Source organism: Oratosquilla oratoria, chromosome 12 (assembly GCF_046742065.1).
Source record: "Oratosquilla oratoria isolate Oo_2021 chromosome 12, ASM4674206v1, whole genome shotgun sequence".
Taxonomy (NCBI): Eukaryota; Metazoa; Arthropoda; class Malacostraca; order Stomatopoda; family Squillidae; genus Oratosquilla; species Oratosquilla oratoria.
This window is the reverse complement of record NC_134788.1, coordinates 22,113,828-22,136,670: the sequence shown is the minus strand read 5'-3', so window position 1 is coordinate 22,136,670 and position 22,843 is coordinate 22,113,828. Positions and strand designations below refer to the sequence as shown.

Genomic DNA, 22,843 nt, shown 5'->3' with positions numbered 1-22,843 from the left:
CGTCGTACATAACTGAAAGGACTTTTCATCATCATCATCATCTCACATGTAAACAAAGCCTCCTCCTCCTCCTCCTCCTCCTCAACACGGGTGGGTGGGTCACGACGCCGCCTTTGGGAGACCCAAAACTCCACCTTGTGGTCGGGCAAGTGATAGGACCTACACCGTCATCAGCCACCGACCGTGACGGTTCAAAGTATCAAGTCTAACTTGGAACAAGAAGGGTCACTTCTAGATTCCTTTGTTAGGCGGTCCTCGTTCCTTTGGTCATTATTATTATTAATCTAAATACAAAAATTAAAAAGTGCTGCCAGCCAGCTTAGTTCCCCAAAGTTAGAGAGATAATGATCAGAGAGATAATTAGAAAACAGAAGGTGAGGAGGAGTCTACGCCAGGAGGCGCTGGCTGAGTAGCTGCGGCCGAAGCCACCACCTTTGTAGGACCTATATATACTCTCTGGGGTCTGTTGGGGGCAGGTAGGTAACAATCAATCACTGCTAGGAACCGGAGGGGAATGCGGGATTGGAACCCACGACTAAGCGAATGCGAGGCCAGGCCAGGCCAGGCCAGGCCAGGCCAGCACACTTCCGATGATGTCAATAGTGTCTCATAATGCATAGGGTTCTCAAGTACCTCTTAAGAGCATTGTATGTACAGTGAAAAACCAATCATCTCCTCCCAGGTTTATCCATACCTAGCCAATGTTCATAATATTTCGCCCTATTTAACCTATCTTCGGACAATCTTGAACCCCATCAAGCCCACAGAGTCCCCTCAGATGAATGAATTCATCTTAATTAAGGCAGCTAGAACGAACGTCCTAAGGGATGGGTCTATCTCACAACATGGTTGTTTTTGGAATAATAATTAATTAGCATTACCAACCACTTATGATGGGAGAACATTAATAATTGTTTCAATAACTCACTTCAACAACATCAGTATCGACATGATGAGAATTTGACGTGATTATGGAGAAAAATAACAATAAAAGATTCCATTATACGTTTCGTTGCTGTGTTTGTCAACAGCTGGCTCAAGAATTCCGTGACTAATTATTGAATAAAGCATATTAGGGCGATTATACGGAAATCTTTTGTATGAGATTTTTAAGGTTGTTGTTGTTGTTGTTGTTGTGGTTGCTTAACCTGTAGCGCAGTTATTTTCATTTTCTTTTCTTTTTTTTTCAGCCCAAAGTTCAACTCAAAGTCAACCCGATCACCTGTCTCCAATACTAGCTTCGACTTTTAATTTTTCTCTTACTGTAAAAAGAAAAAAAAAGGAGAGAACAGGATGGCTATGAATAAACAGCTGATTTCTAGGGAATCTTTCTATTTTCATATCAAGTAAATTTGTGAATAAAGTATAATTCTTACGCTAAATTATTGGTTTGATATTTTCTAGGGTGCCTTTACGAACACTCCTCAATAACCAGTTTCGATACTTCCTAGGCTTATTGAGGCACAAATACAACAACACCAGGGGCCCAATTTATAAAAAGATCCTACCCCTAAGTCTAGATATAAATCTTCAAAAAAAAAGCGACCTAAATGCTTATGGCGACTCAAGTGTGTTTGTCCGAGTCGAAACGACTTGGGTTACAATCTTTTGTTTTTCGAATCTCCAAATGTCGAATCACCTTTGCGTCATATTATATTGAGAAGCTGAATGACGAACTGAGAAAAGTTCAACACAACAGATATTCTACTTCCCCGACATACCACTCCACTACGAGTTGCACGTCATTGCTTCGTCTTTCCTCCGCCATCAGATGGTTCTGATACACATAGGGATACTTTCTGTAAATATGAAATTACACTAATACAACCTCCCATTCCATTTACTGTACATGAGACAAGACCCTGAGAGTGTGGTGACCTCACGGCAATGGGGACAACTTATTGGCCGAATGACGTCACGGCAACGGAGACGATTGATTGGCCGCGAGCGAAGGGGGGCAGCAGGGCGCGAAGCTCCCGCTCGCGAAGCGAATAGCGCCGCACGCCAAGCGCCCATGGCGGCGAAGCTATGGCGGCCAAGCCGGTGCTTGTATATAATAAAGAAAAAAAGAATCTCAAGAGAAAATCTCAGAATTGAGAAAAAGAAAGATTCGGGAGTTACATCAAAACATTCAGACACCAAATTGAATACATAAATAAAAAGATAGACACACAAATAAATCAATAAATGATGACATTTTTGGTCAAAGATACAAACTTTTGAGGATCACATATTGAGAACATTGGAAACAAAACGTAATAACGCATACAAAAAAGACCTAAGGAAGATTTTGGAGCACAATCCTAGACCTACACTTCTGGGGGCCACACAGCAGGAACACTCGAAGAACAAATCCAACAACAAAGACCCGAAGAAGAAGAAGAAGAAGAAGGAGGAGGAGGTACATGTGGAGATACAAACAGACACACATACACAAAACAGAGACACGGTACTACACTAAACCTGGTAAAAAAAAAAAAAAAAATCTTGGATCAGCTGGGAGGGATACACAGTTAAGTGGCATCACACAAGGTTAACTTTAAGTTATCCAGAAGTTCAGGATATCCGATATCAAGTTTAGTAAGTACATGGAGATTTATGTGACCGGGCATGCCTAGTTGTGTGCGTGTGTGTGTTCAATGTGACTAAAGCTGTTTGCGCAGTATCACGCTTCCTTGACTTGTGTCAGCATTAAAATCACCTTAATTCTTTTGACATGGAACTGCCAAGTCTAGGCCTTATGATCTCCTGCAGTCTCCATTCTTAGGACTTGTTGTGCATGTCGGGTGATTATCTCGACTCTATCCCCTTACTTCTTATCCTCTTGCAATGGCTGTATCTCAGCACTATAATTGGTCTGTTTAAGTAACAAATACTGTCACTCGGTTCGGAGAACTCCCTCCCTCCCTCGGGAGGCACTCGAGTATTCAAACACTTCTGGATTTGGGTCAAAGAAGTGGTCAAGCTTTAAGAATCATTTAGATAAACACCTAAACGAGACGCTGTAAAGACTGTAATCTATTTTATTTGTTTTTGTTGTCATTTGTCTGTTTGTTTATTATTTGCTTCTCATTCATTATTAGTTATATGTCAATCTATTATTAATTACTATTAACCTCTTTGTTTGTTTAACTATACCTATGCATTTATGTATTTTATTATTTACATTATTATAGTTATTTATTCATTTATCATTATTATTATTATTTTTTTTTTTTGCATCCGACCTAGATATGGACCAAAAGGTCTCCTGTCGGCATGCTCCGCCTCTGTAAATTGAATCAACACGGTGTATTCTTTAAGGATTTTATTCTGACTGACGCCAGATGATTCTATTCAGCCTGGATAAAGTAAAAAATATATGTACATGTTTACTTCTTCATCGCTGTACCCTTTCCGTCACTCGTTTTGCTTCACTTTTGGGAACATTCTGAAACCACATACTCCAAGTGTAGCTGGACTGACCTACGTAGGTTGTTAAAAAAAAAAAAAAAAATGATGAAGTAAAAAATGTAAAAAAAAAAAAATGCACTAAATTATTCACCTTCAAGTTATTCCTTTGGTAGCAAGTGTTAAGATCTTCCTACACATACTTCATCAATCAGATCAGTCACCTTTCTATAATCAGCCAACTCCTTTTTTTTTCAGGTTTTCATCCACCATCAAATCCATTCCGATGTATCCAAGTCTTTATAGCTCTCCTAAGTTAACTTGAACTTGATGTACATTTGTCTTTTCTCATAACTACTCCTTTAATTCAATCCTATTTGTGTTTTCCAACTCCCAGTCTCGTTACCTTGTTTCGTTTGTCACGCATTCTCATCTCATCTTTCTCCTCTTAATTAAAATGTATCATTTCCTAGAAACGAAAGCCTCTTCACTGTCTCCATAAATATCACATCATCATTTGTAGACCTTGTGTTCCCTTTTCCTAATAACAACCCTTGCTGCTGCTGCTGGACTTTCCCGCTTATCCGTTTCATATGTCCACAGGAAACATCCATCCACGGTGACACAACACATCCCTCCCTCAGCTCCAACCCCCGTTTTTTTTTTTTTTTTTTAATTAATATGCCAAGCTTAGGCTTACACACAGACCCTCACCGCTTCATATATTTATGTTCTTTAGTGCAATCTTTCCACCAACATACGTATGTATATACATTGCTATTACCCGTCTGTCTATCTAATTTAGCAAATGCGTTCTCCAGGTCCCAGAAGGTGGCCACACATATTTTTTTTCCACAATGAAATTGGTATTTATTTCTTTGAGCCAAATTCTGTTATCAAAGAAGTGGCTTACTGACTTTTGATTTTGGCTTTGCCAACTGTAAACACTTTTCTACTACACAGTATAGGGAGCCTAAACTTTGAAAGATTCCCAGTTTTAAGAAGATGCTAGTTTGGCCGGCGCGGCGTGGAAATGCCTCTTGAGCCTCTTGCATTTCTCAGGAATTAAGAAAACAGAGAATAACGGCCCTAAAATATTTGACAACTGCCCCCGGTTTGGTCAATTGATCTCAAAGAAAAACATATTTTGATCTTTGTACTGTATGAATGATGAGCAGCGGAAGGTGAATTTCTGTGTCTTTCGTGTGATATACTGTGTTTACACTACTTCTGTACTGACTAGTGACATGATTGTCAGCGAGCTAGTTTGACAGCTTTTTCTTTTTCTTTTTTTTTAGGGTTCATATTTCGGGCGATTGTTTTAGATTGCATTCGATTTATTCTGTCTTGTAATATCTGTTTTGCGATCTGTGTGTCTATTGTAGCTTTATGGGTGAGTTGTGGACAGATCCTCTTTCTTCTTCTTCTTCTTCTTCATGGTGTGAATGTGTAGTGATATGTGATAGACATGAAGGTTCAAGATTTCTTACATAAAACTGTGATTCACCACCATCATCTTAAATCACGTGCTGGACTCATGATCGACAGCTATTACCGTCTCGAATGAGAACTCAGGATTCGTATACCCCGATCAATAGGCGAGGCTGTGACCTCAGAACCACAAAACATATATTCCCTTGCTCAATGGCGACAGTAACGGGCTGTAGTGTTAGTGAAGCTTACTGGCGCATTTACCTGTGTCTATGCATGTGTGCCTGTGTATCCACGTGTGTCTTCATTTGTGGTTACTTCAACAAGTATACACAGCCATCTATGTACATATATATACATTTTAAAAGAAGGAGACGCCGCAGGCAAAGCAAGAAGGGGTGCAAATCATATCAAACATCAAAACGGTACATCGAGAGATGTGTCAAAGCAAGAAAAGGTTGTCTTCACCCAGAAACTATACAAAAAATAAAACTTTGGAGTAAAACAACTTTAAGAGATTAAACATGAACCTGTGTCACAAAATACCGATAAATTAGGATCAAAATATACGCAACCATCCAACTGTACGGGTGTACACGTATGCTGCGTGCGTGCGTGTGTGTGTGTGTGCGTGTGTCCGTGCGCGCGTGTATGTTATAAAACTCAGAAGTTGGTTGCAAGAGATCTGAAGCTACATATATACATTACATATATATATATACATATATATATACACATATACACACATAAAATAGCACACGTCAAAGAAACGAACCAAAAGACATAATAAACCAAAGAATTATTTGATAAAAAGGAGAAAACCAATTTAACAAAAATAAAGATCTGAACGTGTGCAAATATGTATACATGTTATACACATACATACATATATATGTACTTGGGCCCTCTCATATATCTCCCTGTGAGGAAACTATAAAGTTGTCTGTATTGTATTAGTAATGGAGAGTTTGTGTGTTACTAGTTCATAGTAATTTAAGCAGAGCTGGGCGCGTTCCTAGATGCGTTCCTCTTTAGTTTGGCCGCGGTTAGCGCTCCCAAGCTAGTAAAGCAATATAGATGCCGGTATAGTATGCGGCCTACGATTTTTTTTTTTTTTTTTTTTTTTTTTTTTAAGTCTGTGGCCTACCGGACTTTTAATTCGTTATAAACCTGTCTCTTAGTAACCCATTAAACTCCGATGACAAGATTCTTGTCATTTGGTCAAATAAAACAAAACATCATAAAACACCAAAATGTTTGATCAAACATTTTGGTGTTTTATGATGTTTTGTTTTATTTGACCAAATGACAAGAATCTTGTCATCGGAGTTTAATGGGCTTTAATTAATAGTCTGGGAGCGCTAACCGCGGCCAAACTAAAGCGGAACGCACTGAAGAACGCGCCCAGCTCTGAAAATGAGGACGGGATCAGTCGCCGGTTGTTAGCTCTTCTAGAGTGAAGAAAGCACGGTTAAACAAAGAGAGATTTTGGGCCAGGTCAGGGGACCGAGAACCAGCCCCTCGGGACTGCTGCACCTCCAAATAGAGATGGGTGTTGACGAGTTTTCAAGACCAACGGTAGGGAGATGAATCTATCTGACGTTCTACCCTTGGGGACACTATCACACCATACACGTGACGTCATAGAAGTGGTAAAAGAAAAATGTAAGAAGAACAGAGATGGATTTTTTTTTCAATCAATTTTTTTTTTTTTTTTTTTTTATTGGTGTGTAAGGATGTCAATAAATTTCCCAAAATATTGACTTTCTAAAATATCCAATCAATTCCACATATTACATATATATACATATATTATATATACATATGTGTGTGTGTGTGTGTGTGTGTGTGCGTGTTTAAGTGCATGTGTGCGTGTATGCTGAACAAGATACCCCTTATATCTTTTACCCGAAAAGATCTACCTGCACGGCACATAAACAAACATGTGCAGACACTCCAATAAGACACAATCATGGATTCACAAAAAAAAAAAAACAAAAAAAAAAAAAAAAAAAAAAAAAAAAACGGCAACACCAACAAAATCTGCCTCTACCAAGTTCCTGCATTAAGGTCGCTGACCACCACCTATTATCTCGAGTACCACTGAGCTTACCCTTGTGCACTTCGTCCTTCTCTGGAGCTTGTCCTTCACCCTGTAAACGCTGCTGTTGCTGTTGCTGTTGTTGTTGCTGCTGCTGCTGCTGCTGCTGCTGCTGAAGGCGCGCCTTGGCCTCCAAGTAAGGATCAAGCGAAGAGTCGGCGTCCACGACTATGTGCGCATGCGCGGGATCAACCATGGCAAGGGAAGATGGGAAGAGTGGGGGTGTTGGCTATGGAAGTCGGTGGGGGGGGGATGCAGAGAGGAAGGGGGGGGAATGCAAAGAGGAAGGCAAATAGTCATTACAGTATAGGAGAAGGAAGGCGTAGGCTGGCCTTATGTTCTAGGACGACCCGTTTGTCGGGTGGACTGACTTGGGGGAGGTAGGGGGGTGGGCGAATGGCGACGTCTTCGGGCAGCGGTAGGTAGATAAAGAAGGAAGTTGTCGGTTGGTGTATGACCAAACCAAAGCCACTTTCTTTATTTTAGACGAAAATTATGCGTCATGTGATCGTCATTTTCCTCAGCGACGAAAAATCACGTCAGACATTTGAGACGCCATTTCTTTACTGACCCCAAAATAGATATAACGCCATTATGTCCACATGGGAAATATGACGTCATAACGCTATTTCTTCACATTTCGGAAAAACCACCCCTCCCACCTTACAAGTAAACATATAGATTAATTAACAAATTGATAAGTAAATTGATACATAAAAGAATGAATGAATAAGTAAATAATCATGAAAACTGGCTTGCTTCTCTAACTATGGCGACCCGAAGATGACGTCACTGTACCCCCACATACCATACCATACCATACCAACCGACAAGGAGTCTCAGAATACAGCAGCTTGAAGAAGAAGAAGAAGGACAGCGCCAAGTCTAAATAAAGGCTTCATCATCACACACACTGGGCGAGTTTCCGTAACAGTCATCAATCCGCTTGCCCAGAAAAGACTTTGGTCACAATATTCCCTTTTTTCAGTCACCCAAAGGTAAAACAATTTTTTGGTTATGTACTGGGAAACCGGTCAAGTTGTGATTACCGTTAAAACAAGAACAAGAATCGGATACGTGGTCAATATATTGTCAGCTAAATCTGGAAGACTGTAACCCAAGTCCTTTTCTAGACATTCGAACACAAGCCGACCGACGACGACAACTTGTCCAATGTGACGCGTACTTAATTAAGGAAGCGAGAAGATGGGTGTAGGGGGCAGCAATGTGAAACTCTGATTTGACATAATGGCATTACAAACAAGAGGCAAATGAAATGATGCTTGCAGCAGCAGCATATTGAGAGAACAACATCTGGCGGTACTGCATGACGTCAGTCACCTCTGAACTCAGCGGCATTAACATATAACAAGCAATACATACACATAGTCATTTCCTTGCACAATGTTGCATACACAGCAGCTACAGTCTACGTACGTCCATCTGACTATCTGCATGTCTAGCTAAATATACAAAGCATGTGTAACTTCCTGTATTAACCTAACTGTGTAACCTAACCTGCTTTACAGCACCTACACCTAACGGCAACATCATTTCCCTACAGCACACCTTTTTATGGAGCCCTGTCTAACTACTCTACTGTAGTAGGTGTTGTCACTGATTTCAGATATTTTCATCCATGATACTTAGTGACTGCATCTCACGAACGATCCTTTTTGAAAGAGTGACGAGACTAGATATCGCGAAAATATTTGTTGCACACTTGTACTATATCGGGAACCTAGTGTAGTTCACGAGTCTATGGAACTATCATATCAATTTCTTCGCATCTATACTGTACTTCAGCTTAGGTCTTCTTGCCTTCTCGGTCTCAAGGAAGCTCTTTATGTTCTGCTGTTCTTTGGGCTCCTAAGGATCTCTTCAATACAGAAAAAAAAAATTGTTAATCAACCACTAATTAATTAATTACCTCTGGTTTTCCGACTGTGAACCCACTTTGGGTGGGGGGGGGGGATTCTGTAAACCCCTACACTACAGGGTCTGGTCTGTGGACCATAAACGTGGCGGCACACTAAGCATTTCTTACTAGCATGCTACTTGCTTTTGCTACTTGGTTGGAGTAGAAACTACTTTGGTTACAATATTCTACACTTCCGTAAGAAGAACATCTCAATAATGTCCCTCCCTAGCAAGCATTCGTACTTTAGGTTGAACTTGTCTTAGTTCGTCATTCAGCTTTTCACTGTATGACGTCAGCAAGAGTAAATTGACATTTCCCAATTTGAAAAACAAAAGATCGTAACGTCTCCACTCAAAGTAGCAAAAGAGATTATCTTGCTAGCGAGAAATGCCTAGTCTGAACGACTGGTGTGAAATATGTTGAATATGTCTCAATTTAGGCGTGCCAATGTCACCATTGTTTGTCCTGGGAGCGATTTCTCTGTTGGGTGGCTTGGTTGGTTGGTTGGTTCCTAGGGAAATAAATTCTTTGTCTTTCTCATGACGAGTTTATTATGTCTTGCAACCGGTGAGTGGATGTGCTTTTGGATGGATGTGTTGTTGTTGTTGTTGTTGTTGCTGTTGTTGTTGTTGTTGTTGGGCACAGAGTTTAGCGAGATACCTAAATGACAATGCGAAAGAATAATAATAATAATAAATGTTCCCTCGGGTGTTTTCATTGACTAAAGACTACAGCACTGCAATAGTTAGCAACGTTCCTCCCACAGAGCTCTCCAACGTTCCTCCTCCTCCCAAGGTGGAAACGTTGGAATGTTGGTTGTAGTTAGTGTATCACTGAATGTCTGTTTCTATACAACTCGTTTGCTAGACAAGGGGAATAGTCGCCGGTTGCCAGTTTTTCTCATGTGAAAAAAAGTTGAGGATGGATAGCCAAGAGTTTGCCCTCCTCCCTCGATCTGGAGACTAAGTACCGGCCTCTTGAGGCTGCACTTCCAGACAGACAGACAGACAGACAGACAGACAGAGATGAGGGTAATGATGGTATTTGAAGACAAACAGCGGGGAGACGATTCTCCCCAACTTCCGTCTTGTAGGTAGGATCATCACAAATTGGTAATCGCTGTTGGTCCCTCCTCAAGCTAGGAAAGATTATGAGGTAACAGCCAATCACTGATACATACCCTAATGTTACAAACACCCACCAATCAACCACACGTGTCGTTATCGAGGGAGCAATGGTCGGTCGATACCGGCTAGCTGTGCCCCTGCTGGCAGATGGACGTCAAAGAAAACACAAGACCCATATTTATGTAATGCTGTTCTTGAACCTCTTGGAGATGATGATAAGACTCAAGGAGACTGACTGCAAGAGACCATACGGACTACATACACTAAGCAGTTCCGTGTCCATTACCACCCATCATCCCTATCCATGAAGACATCATCTCCTCTTCTTCTCTTAAAAACAACCAATTGTTTAAGCGCTCACTAGATGGTTGGTTACTAGGTCTATTCCATTCCTTAACCACTCTGTTGATAAACAACCAGGAGGAGGAGGAGCCAAGAAAAGAGAGAGGGACGGTGGTCAATGGGAGTGGAGGAGTATGTGGGGATCAACGAGTGGGTGGGAGTGGCTTTATGTCTTTGACTTTGGCTACCTCCCTTGTAAGGGGGAAAAAAGCCATTGGTAGTATTATCATATGTATGTAACCTCATTACTACGAGTCCTGCCTGCCCTGCTGTCTTAATAAGTTGACTTTCCCTCCATCACCCTTGTTATAGCCCATGAGCCACACCTCTCTACTGCCCTTCTTCAAAAAAATATATATATCAATACACTCACCTCTACCTGTAGGTACACCACGGAATGACTGGTAACTAGACTCCAGATCGGGCTCAAGACCTCTTACAAGTTGGACCATCTCCGCCCAACCAACCTCAACCTTTCACATAAGGAAACTTGATAACCGACAACTATTCCCATCTTTCTTTCTATGACCAACCGCCGGGGACATGAAGTAGACCCACACTAACATAGCAGCACAGACAAGGCCAAAACTTCTTCACATGGAGGTCTATCGGAGAGCATGAGTTTCCAGTCAAAGACAGTTGAAATACAACGAGCATTATGTCTTTACTATCACCATTATTAGTATCATTCCGGCGTTGTACCAATTATATATGCTGCCGCAGACTGTCTTGGTCACCCTCACCACCGATACACGTGCATATCACTCTCATGATCAATACTATTATCATAATTAATATCTCGTCTATTGTCACTACCAAATAATGGAGATAACCTGAGCGAACGAATACAATATTTCTAGTTTTGGGAGATTTTCGCAGCACAAATCTTATGTAACAATGGAAACAAGTCGGATCAATTACTGCTGTTCTTTTGGAACACTGAAACTGTTGTACATTCCGTTTTTGTTGTTGAAGTATGTCCATCAGAGTTTAAACTTTCTTAGGCCAATCAGCAAGTACATTTAATAATTTTCATCACTACTTTATATATATACATATACATATATATATATATATATATATATATGTATATATATATACATATATATGCATATATACATATATATATATATATGTATATATATATATACTGTATATGTCACTGATGAAAAATGTAGGAGCATATTTGTAAATCAAAACTGAAACCACAATCGTAGTAAAAGCAAAAACTGGAAACGGTGAGTCTATATATTTTGACTAAGTTACTGTCATTTTCAGTATCAGTACTGAAGAGGACTGTAACTTACAATCGAAATATATAGACTTACCATTTCCAGATTTTACTTTTGCTCCAACTGTGTTTTTAGTTTTCATGTATATATATATATATATATATATGCTGAATACCACAGGGAAAATAAAAATTCTTGGAATCCGAGCGCTTTCGTGATATTTGTTCACATCTTCAAGGATTACAATTCTATTACAATTCTATTGTAATCCTTGAAGATGCGAACAAATATCACGAAAGCGCTCGGATTCCAAGAATTTTTCTTTTCCCTGTGGTATTCAGCATATCGGTGTAGTCACGTGTGATTTGTGATACTTGTGCATATATATGTGTGTGTGTGTGTGTGTATATATATATATATATATATATATATATATATATATATATATATATATATGTACATACATACATATTCTATAGCTGATGGTAAGACCTAGTACTCCAACAAAACATAAACCATATCCTTTAATCAGGCGACGGAATTTCTGAAACAGACGGATGAGGAATGATTTGAAGTAAAAATATTAGCATACTATAAATGTTAGAATAACACTACATGACTACTAGAACTAGTTCAACACTTTCAAAATATTTGACTCTACCTAGAGGCTTCAAAAAAGGATGCAAACTTGTAAGACGTAACCAAGAGGCCACCTCAGACACTTCCAAGACAAAAAAGCAGCACTGGATCATAGTCAAGCAAATCAGCTTGAAGGTACAAGCGTACGTTTACTAAGTAGCTATCAAGAGGAGCAACAATCTATCTATTCGGTGACCTAGATCAGGGGTCACTAACCTACGACCAGTTTATCCAGCCCACCGCCGCGCCGCCGCCGCCGCCGCCGCACTGTTCGTCAGTCAGTCAGTCTCTATGTTTGGCGACCGACCCCCGACCTACAGTAGATGCTCAGGATTCCCTTTTCTAGAGGACGGACCTGATCTATCTCTTGGTCGAGATCCTGGGTCGGTCGGTCGGTCGGTCGGTCCGTTCCAGGGGCCGGCTGCTGAACACAACCCATTGGGGGGGGGGAGGTTGTTTCGTCTCCACCCTTCTTCTTCTTCGATCAACAGTCATTATTAAGTCATTTGCAACTCCTCGTTTAGGTCTCCATGGTATCATTGTTTCTGAAGGCTGTATTCATTAATACCAACCTTACGAACCACGGGGCCATGGCAAAAGTACCTTGGATCGGGCGCCAGCTGCCTCCTCGCTTGAGCTTTTAATTAAGGCAGATGGTGCGTCAGCGAGTGACAGATGTCAGAGAATAACTCCCTTGTCCAGAAACCTCGTTTATCCGGCAGCAGCAGCAGCAGCAGCAGCATTTTGTCTTGAGAATTTCTGATACGGGAGCTGATTGTAGTATTATAATCAGTCTCTTTCTACCATCTTGGACAAATGAGGAAGCTACCAAAACGATATAGTGGAAAATAGAAGCAAAAGTGTGTCAATGTTGAACACTGTAGAGTTACATGTTCTCTATTCTGTGTGGCGTGTTTATCTAGCATATTTGGTCTCTTTGAAACTAAGCCAAACCTTTTACTGCTGCAGGGGCAAGTGCTACCCAATAGTTTACTTTACAAGAAAAGAATTAGGCCAACAGGAACCAACGGCAGGTACCTGAAAAAAGTGGCGGTGATCCTGCGAGACAGACGTCTGAGAGAATCACCTTCCTGCCGCCCAACATCTTGACAACTCGTGAGCCTTTGTCTGCAAGAGGGGCTGCAATTGACTCTCCGCATCAAGTGCGAGATCTATTACTACTATTGGAAAAAAGAATCAACTGCATATCTTCCACCTCGTCGTTAAGAGTAAGAGGCTACTACTGTACTCTCCCTCCAGGTGACACAAACACTGACACAAAATACAAGATATTTCAAGGTGTCTTCCCAAAAGAGATGTGTGGAAAGATTCGGGGAACGTTCCTAACCACAGTCAGTCACGTTGCGACACTGTCGTTTCCAGTCAGTGACACTGGAGGCAATAAATGACCACTGTTATCATTACTACTATTACTATTATCATTATTATGATTACAATCATCATCATCATTGTTATCATCATTATTAGAAGAGACCCTCTTTCAAACATTATTGAAAATAACGGCTGTTTGAATACCAATGATTTTGATCATTTTTCAGTATTTCTTATGGTTTGGTATCCGGCAGGCAGGAAGTTGGGCTGCTGCCAGAATTAATAAAAAAAAAAAGCATACTGTAGTTGCGCTGACAATTCAGATCTGTCGTATCTTCAGATTACAAAGGGAAATATGGGTAGTATATAACCACATGGAGTGACTCGTTTTTAGTTCGTTCGTGGGGCCATTTGGGGAGTCCCTCCCTCCCTCCCTCCCTCCCTCTGATGGTGGTGGTGGTTGGTAGTAGGTGTTCTTGGAGCAGCTGCTGTCCGAGGAGTGCTCTTCTGGCGGCGGTCGTAGGGAGAAACAGGGTTTTATCCTCCTCCTCGTTAGTATTCAAGGAAGATTTTGTGGTCAGTACATCAAGAGCTTCTCTGAATCGTAGACATTTACCATCTGGATCTTGGTTGATAGTTGAGTTCTGGTCTGGTCTGGTCTGGTCTGGTCTGGTAGTTGTAGTCGTGTGAGAGGACTCCATCCAGGTTCACGAGAGCAGCAGTGTTGATGGACAATCAATACCTTGAGGGTGGACGAGTCATTCGCCTTTTAGAGGGGCGGCGGCGGCGGGTGGTGGCGACACCGACTTGTAAACAGGAACATCCGTTCGCAGGGCACAACACTGTCCATCTTGAAAAGTTCGCTCTTGTTGTTGTTGTTGTTCTTGTTAAGGAACTGACTGGGGAGAGAGAGAGAGAGAGAGACTCTTCCTCAGGGTCAACTGAGTCTTCTTGACTGGGTCGTCGTCGACCTTGGTGCTGTCTTTCTTCTGTGGTGGTTACTTGATGACCTTCCAAGGGCGGTCTCAGCTTTCTTGTAGTTGAAATGCATGTAACTCCTGTATAACAGTTTGATGATATTTCCGACGGCTTACTAGTCAAAGGTTCTTCTCCTCGCAATATACATGAGCTTCCTGTAGAGGAACCGTTTTCAACGAGGGCTCAAAAAGTGATATGGTCAACTTTTTCAGCAGTATATCGCTAGGAAGGAAGAACAAAGAGGGGCACTATGTGACACATATCTTGTACTTGTCTGGGCACACGCCACCTTTATGGCAAAGTTCAAAGTTAGCAGACTTTTGATACATCGTCGCCTGGAAGCTTTGAAGAGTCCTGTGACTTACGTCTGGGAAGGGGATGATATTTTCACAAAAGAAAGCAAGGTTGATCTCGTCATATAACATTAGGACAAAAGGATTTCCCAGTTACTCCCAAACCTTCATTGACACGGGGCTAGTTTAGTAACCGCTAGTGCTATCTGCAAGTTAATTTACCCAGCAAGCAAGTGTTGACACTAGGATAGTTTGGAGGAAGATGGACTAACTTTTCGTTGACATTGGGCATGTAAAAGGATAGGTTACTACAAGTTGCTAGCAACAGCAACAACAACGGCGACCCTTCCAGGAAGGAAGGAAGGAAGTACGGCGTAGTCTATCGTATCCTGTTATCTGCAAGGGGACGTTCCCATTCACACGTCTAGATCAGGCTTTCCCACCCTTTACCTACGTACCGGCCCTAACATCAGACAGACGGACGGACGGACGGACGGACGGACGGACAGTGGTCATCTAGACCAGCATTCATTCATTTCCCAACTTGTGGTGCTGAGAAGCGATGCATAATACACTTTCCTTGATGTAATAAGATATCAGTTAGTGGGTGTTGGACGGCTTAGACCTGTCAGGTCTACTAAGCAGTCCAACACCCACTAACTGATATCTTATTATTATTACATCAAGGAAAGTGTATTATGCATCGCTTCTCAGCACCACAAGTTGGGAAATGAATGAATGCTGGTCTAGATGACCACTGTCCGTCCGTCCGTCCGTCCGTCCGTCCGTCTGTCTGATGTTAGTCGTCCGTCATCAGGAAAGTATTGCCCATCAGCACGAGAGCTTCACGCAACCACAACCAAGAGACCACACCAATATTTAGATCCTAAACGACTACAATTCCAAGAAGCCCTTCATACTCTAACCATGAAGCCTACCTTGAATCTACCGAATAAGGCTTGCTTGCTTGCTTGCTTGCTTGCTTGCTTCTCCCTATCATCATCATCATCATCATCATCATCATCGGGAGCACATCCCCCAAACAAAACTCCTACCAACCACCACCATCAGGAGGATGATCCCCCCACAGGAACCCCTTGCTGCACCACCAGGAGGACTCCTCCTTGTATAGATAGCCCCAGCCAGGGGCGGCGGCGCCGTTGAGCGAGCGAGCGAGCGAGCTGACATGGTGACGACAGCACTAACCATTCGGAGCGTCTGCCGTTCATCCTGCTTACACGGCAGAACCAATCACTATTTTTTAAGAACTTTGAACTTGCCCATATCAATGAGCCATTCTTTTTACATACTCTCCATACTTCCTTGTGTAACATTTCATTCTGAAGATAATGCAAGAATACTGAAACAGCGCACCTCCTACCTACCTACCTACCTACCTACATTATACTTTTCCCATGAAATTTGGCAGTCTATTTTTCCCGCTGGATACAAACCTAACGAATACTTCATATTCAAACAATGGCATTGAAATACTCCTATTTTTCAATAGCCATCATTATCATAACTGATTTGACCAACGTCTTATTAAACAATAAGCAAGGTTGCTAGCCAATATTGAGAGATGCAGCACAGTTAATATATACGTTGATGCTACAGTTGTGGGTTGCTTGCTTTCAGTTGCCGGTCAGTGTATGTATGTACAGTACTACACCTGAAACTAAGGAAGCCTTCCACGGGATAATGATATGCAATACCCTACGCCATGACTCCTTGTGTGCAACATGTGGTACCTTACCCGTTTGGTCTTTGCCAACTACCAAATCAAAACCCGCTGGCATATCAACTACTGCCTAATATTGTCTTGAACTGTTACTTCTAGCAGCATTTAGACTAACTAATAATAATATACAGCTACTACTACAAATTCAAAGTAATTGCAATACATCCTACACTAAAAGACGATAACAGCAAGTCCTCTGGTTTTCTATTTCTTTCTGACCAAACATACTGGTGTTCATGCAGCCAGCCAGCCACTCAAAGAAAGATACTTACGTTCTTCAAGTACAGGCTCAAAATTTGTCATAACCAAAACAGAGCCATATAATTATATCCTCAGCAACTTTTACACATACTCATCATACTTGGCAGTAATCCATACATTGAGCTCAACCTCATCATCATCATCAAATTTTAGCACACAACAATCTTCATGGACGATCCAGGCACCAAAATTACCTCTGGCACCCACCCACCCACCCACCCACCTCAATCAGTCAGTCAGATATGTACTAACTTCTTCTACCATGGCCCTATGCCTTTCTCTGACTACGACAACACTCCGTCCGTCCGTCCGTCCGTCCTCTGATTTTCACACATCATTTCTGAAGGTGAAACAAGTTCACCCAAGGGAGGGAGATCTGCCAGTTGTAGGTAGGCAGGCAGGCTCTACTGAGGGGCTCTGGTAATACTCACAGCTGGTGTCAAGAATGGAGGACGACCTGGACTTGGATTCGTGGGCTTCCAGTAAGGGCTCCAGGAGGGACAGCGGGGGCAAAGTGGTCTCCGGGCAGTACGCAGCACCTGTTCCTGCAGCAAGCAAGCGACCATATATATATACATACATACATACATATGTGCACAAATAGTTACACATGCCCGCACACATAAAGTATGGGTGCATGTGTGATGGAATCAAAATGTCTCAGTGAATGGGGAGATGTGCAGTCAACAACACATCAAAGTTTGTGTACACGATTATCCTCCAAATCCTCAGTCAGTCATTCCAAACAGTGCGTCAGATTTCTGCGTACTGATTTTGTTATAGAGGTTAATCGTCCAGAGAGAGTGGAGTCAACACGCCGATCACCACGAACTTTCACAAAGTCAAGAGTAGTACTTATTCTTATGTAGAGCAACTTCTTTGTACAAACAGATACGAGAAGGAAGACGAGGGGAAGGGCACACTACTCTTGAGAAAGTCAAGTCGAAACTGGTCGAGTGATGTCTTAACCCATTAAACTCCGATGACAAGATGTCTTGTCGTCATTTGGTCAAATAAAACAAAAAATCATAAAACACCAAAATGTTTGATCAAACAGCACCAGAAAAAAAATATGACGTCAGTAGTCCTCGCTTCGCTCGCGAGCGAGCGAGCGAGCGAGAGAGCGAAGCGAGGACTACTGACGTCATATTTTGGTGTTTTATGATTTTTTGTTTCATTTGACCAAATGACGACAAGACATCTTGTCATCGGAGTTTAATGGGTTAAGGTGGCGACACCTAGACATTTCTCGCTGGCATGATACTTGCCTTTCACTATTTCGAGTAAAAACAACTCCAGTTACGATCTTTTTTTCTTTCCAAACTTCCAAATGCCAAATTATTCTTGCGTCATATACTGTGAAGCTGAATAACTTGGACAAGTTAAAGCTAGAAGACTGTCAAACACATTGTCGAGGCGTTCTTACGGAGGTCTAGAATATTGTAACCATTCTACTCAAAGTAGCCAAAAGTAAGTAGCATACAAACGGGAAATGCTTAGTGTGCTGTTACCTTTATTCACCTGACAAAAAGATTCTTCAGAGTGCCGTGGCTCCCTCCCCGTCTTCTCGTACCTTTGCTTATGTTCAAAGTGAGTTGTATTAGGTAGATATCATGTGGAAGACAAAAAAACATTAACACAGAGACTCAAGGTGATACACAAAACTACTGCATGCCCTATGCCAGCACAAAGGTAACACATACACAAACAATAGAAGCAAACTACATATAAAAACACGCAAATATTAATTCACGTCAACACAAACATGCAAGTCTAGGGCAAACATGCAAATAAGAATGCACAAACAGAACTGAGATTAAACAGCAGAGCTGTCAATTAAACCGATTTCTTTAACCAAAGTTGTCAGCACAAAGGTAATTGAACATGAATCACTGTTAAAAAATGGCAAAGAGGTGCACTTATATACCTTGTACATATCATACTCAATTCATCTTTTCCAATTGAGACATTGCACATATATAACACAAAGATGGCTATCCTTTTTTTTTTTAGGCTGAAATAGCTAACATGGCCCTACGTAAGAATTTTATTTCTCAACTTGTTCAATTCGACATCAGGAGTCTCCAGTTCATGATACCAGACAATATAGTACATTGTTTTTTTTTCTATCGCTGGTAATTAAAGAATAAAATCACGTATCAACCATATAAAGTATAAGATTACCCTTGGGCTTGCTGAGTATTCGATATATGTTAAAGTATATGTTAGATCTATAAAAAATATATACATTTGTATAATGTTTCGCTGTAGCAAACTAAATGCTGTAAATCTCCCTCCTCACATCGTGTTTCTTTAGACAGATTTGTCGACAATTGCTAATGTCGCACACACTATATCTTAAATAATGTCGGACTTGGTGTATTTCCTCGTCTCTTTTTTTTCACTTCACAATCCACTTCTCTGTTTGTACGACAACTTGCGGCTACTTTAATACACTCCCACCAATGCATTTACATTTTAAATGTTCTAGTAAAATGTAATGATCGACTGTATCAAATGCTGCATTGATACCGAGCATACTCAATTTTCTACACTTTTCATTGTCTACTGTTCTCACTAGATCATTCACTACTGAGCATAATTTTGCCTGTTTAATAAATCTATCGGTATAACAATTGGTTTTCTGATACTATCTCATTTCTTAAAGTATATTCCAAAATTCAACCACTGTTTACGTATTTTTCTTCAACTTTTGAGATGTACAAAATCTATATCGGTACATACAAAATTCGTATAGCTTTTAAGAGTTCAGGACATTTCTATCTTTTCCTTTATATATCATTTTGATACATGTTAATTTTTTTTATTTGTAGAAAATTTGAAGATGCATTTCCGTAATAAGAAAGATATATAGACAAAAGAATTCCAGGCTAAATAAGAAGCAATGCAAGCTTTCCACATGCTATCAATGTAATTTCCGGATTTTCCCTTATACAGGTTACTTGACCAACACAACCAAAACAAAGATGAGAGAATTTGTGGAGAGTCCAGTTGTCGTCACGTATCTCAGCCGTTTTCTGACTCTTACCTCCAAAATAATCTATACAATAATTAATAACTGGTCAGAAACTGTTATTGACATCAATAAAAGTTAAATATGATGAAGCATACTAATTAGGATGTCGTCTATTTTATCTGGACTGTTGATGAATGTCGCCAGTTGTCAGCTTTTATTTTGAACAATGGAAAAAAAAAAAAAATCCGACAACTGAATGAAACAGCATGGCGACTGAAGATTAACAGAAATATTCATTCACCCTAAGATTGGGAGATTCCGTGGAGTACTGACTGACTGACTGACTGCCAAATTTCATGCAGTCCATGCACTAAGTGATGGCCCAATTTCATGCAGTCAATACAATAGGTAGTTCAGTAACATCCCTACCAACCAGAATACCGTGGCGTCTTTCTATGTTGGAAGACTAATCTCCACTCTAAGAAGGCTCATCACTTCTGAATTCAATTACCCTCTCCGTTCCGCTACCTTCCTCAAATCTGGCTTTTTACCTCGTCCATAATTCTTCTTCTTCTGTCACTTCAGGGAGAGAAACGCCGATTGTCGGCAGCAAACTGCTCAAAGTTTCTTTAAACTTGACAAGATCGCCTGACCATTATCATCATCATCATCAACAGAGGGGCATAAGCCAGGGAACGCGTTGGTTCACTCACACGCCGCCGCGCCGGCGCGAGCCCCCAGGTCCGTCTCTTCGACGATCAACTTGCCCCGTCCAGCCATGAATTCTTCTGTGGACGACGTCCCCACTCGTTTACTCCATCGAGAGTTGTTGTCTCTTGATATCAAGTCGTCAATCCAGCCAGCTCTATAACCCTCATGATTCTCTGAAAGAACTTGCTACTGAAGACATCATCGAGACGCACCTTCAAGTCAGCATTCAATCAAGTACTATGTGTCTCACACAACCGTGCCTGCAGCTTGACAGGGAACACAAATGACTTAAGGTGGCGACACACTACATATTTCTTGCTAGCATGCTACTTGATTTTGATATTTCCTTTGAGTATAAACGACTTCGGTCACATCTTTTTCTTTTCTTTTTTTCTCAAAATTCTAAATGTAAAATCATGTCATATAGTGAGAAACTGAATGAGGAACTAAAAGAAGTTAAAGCAGAATGAATTTTAGAGACATTGTTGTAACAGATGTTGCAACAGACACAAGTCTAGAATATTCTGAGCGAAGTCGTTCCTACTCGAAGCAATTAAGTAGCAAAAATAAGTTGCGTGCTAGCCGACGCCGCCGCCGCCGCCTAGTGTGCCGCCACCTTTAGTCAGTCCTCCTGCATTAATTAATATCGACAATGACGACATTTATTCTGGTAAGAGTCTGACTAAGGAATACGACAACGCACCTAGCCTTCCTAACTGGAAAAATTAAGCCAGGGACTTGCTGCCCCTTCGAGACTCTTGCATTAACTGATATTGAGTAACATATATTCTAGACGCGTCTTCTTTCTTCGATTATGACAGCAGTCTGCCACAGTAATTTGTACGAGTCATAGCTCACAAAGGGAAGAAAATCTACTGGCCCACAGCCTCCTACTGCTGTAAGTAAACTGGATCACATTTGATCAACACTGCCTACAAGTTTACACACTTGCTCGTTATTAAACCTTCTTGGGTCAATTTTCCATCACTCTACTCTCTTCCTTCCTTTGGTTGACCCCCCGATGTGTTATGGAATTTGTCATCCGACATGAGTCTGCTGCTGTCGCTCTTAAAAACTTCAGGGACAGACAGACAGAGATAACGAACCATGCCCCCCCCCCAGGTACTTTGCCCCTATTCTTGTCCAACTTCTTCTTGGCAAGTCATTTTCGAAACAAGGCCTGCCTGCCTGCCCCCCAGAAATCCTGCCTGACGTGTGATCCAGAGCAACTACGTATATCAATTCTCTCCGCAATGGTGACAAGAATGTTGTATCCTATGCTCCAACGACCAAGCATCTTGAGTAAGGCAGGCAGGGCAAGTTTAACAAGAAGAAGAAGAAGAAGAAGAAGCAACACTCAAGGAAACCTTACAGTCTCGTGCGATACACGTCTCTCTGAAATCAGTAGAATCAATTTCAAATCGAGGACGTTGTTCGCCACTTCACAAAATGTTCAACAGAGACCATACTGTATCATCGGGGATTTCGATCCTACATCTCCATCAATGACACCTGCCTACAACAACGATTTTTCCATGGAAAAATACTTCTTCAACTATTATCATATTGTATTACTATTATCATTTCTATTATCACTATCATGATTACTATTGCACGCTGAACCTAAACACGTTTTAATTCTTTTTTTCTATCGCCGAGAAAGTAGAGAAGGAAACTGATGGCTGGTAGAGACTTCACCAATGGCTTTAAGACAAAACAATAAACGGTTCAGAAGAGGAACTTACTGACATAATAAGAACATGTGAATAGAATGAAAGACAACAGTATGACAAAAATAGTGCACGGATCAAAAGTGTAAAAAAAAAGGAAGATGAGATTGAAAAGAAAATGGGAGGATAGTGTGAGGGAATGCTTGATAAAGAAGAAGGCTGTTGATAAAGATTGAGTGGAGAAGTAGGACGGAGACGAGACCAATGAATCCGAAAAGTGTAAAAAAAGAAAAATTATGCTGAGAAGAACAACAGAAACGCTCTGGAGAGTACAGATATTGGAAGAGAGTACATGCATTGGAGAGAATGAACAAAAGGAATGTGAAAAATAGCAACTCTTGTTGTTGCCTCGAGTTTTACGGACTGAAAACTTCACAGGGTCCCTGCTAGGACATGCCTGTGTGGAAGGAAAGCTATTGTTCCTGCATTTTGTGGACCTAGAGAAGGTGAATGATAAGAGTAGATGCGAGAGGATTGTGGGGGGAGAATATGGGAAAGTATTCCACAGGGAAGATAATGTCAATCCTGTGAATTGTTATTATCAAGAGTGTCAAGGTTGTGTGAGTGAGAGAGCGGGCTGCTGCAGTAAGGAGAAGCAGGTTTGAGGTACGGGTGTACGATGTCACCATAACCGTAT

General features: G+C 41.2%; 2 protein-coding genes across 5 annotated transcripts in view; one reads left to right on the top strand and one right to left on the bottom strand.

Moving 5' to 3' along the window:
* LOC143031084 (uncharacterized) overlaps positions 1-22,843 on the top strand; it is a 434,563-nt gene that overhangs the window by 21,129 nt on the left and 390,591 nt on the right. The window lies entirely within an intron of this gene.
* Positions 1-22,843, bottom strand: part of Frmd5 (FERM domain containing) — a 133,497-nt gene that overhangs the window by 6,547 nt on the left and 104,107 nt on the right. For 2 of the 4 annotated variants that reach the window (XM_076194493.1, XM_076194492.1), the window contains 2 exons: positions 17,220-17,333; positions 6,935-7,090 (listed from right to left, as the gene is read on the bottom strand). In XM_076194493.1, coding sequence (XP_076050608.1) covers positions 6,935-7,090; positions 17,220-17,333 — 270 coding nt within the window. The remainder of the gene's footprint in view (positions 1-6,934; positions 7,091-17,219; positions 17,334-22,843) is intronic. The other 2 variants (XM_076194494.1, XM_076194495.1) reach the window with 1 other exon arrangement.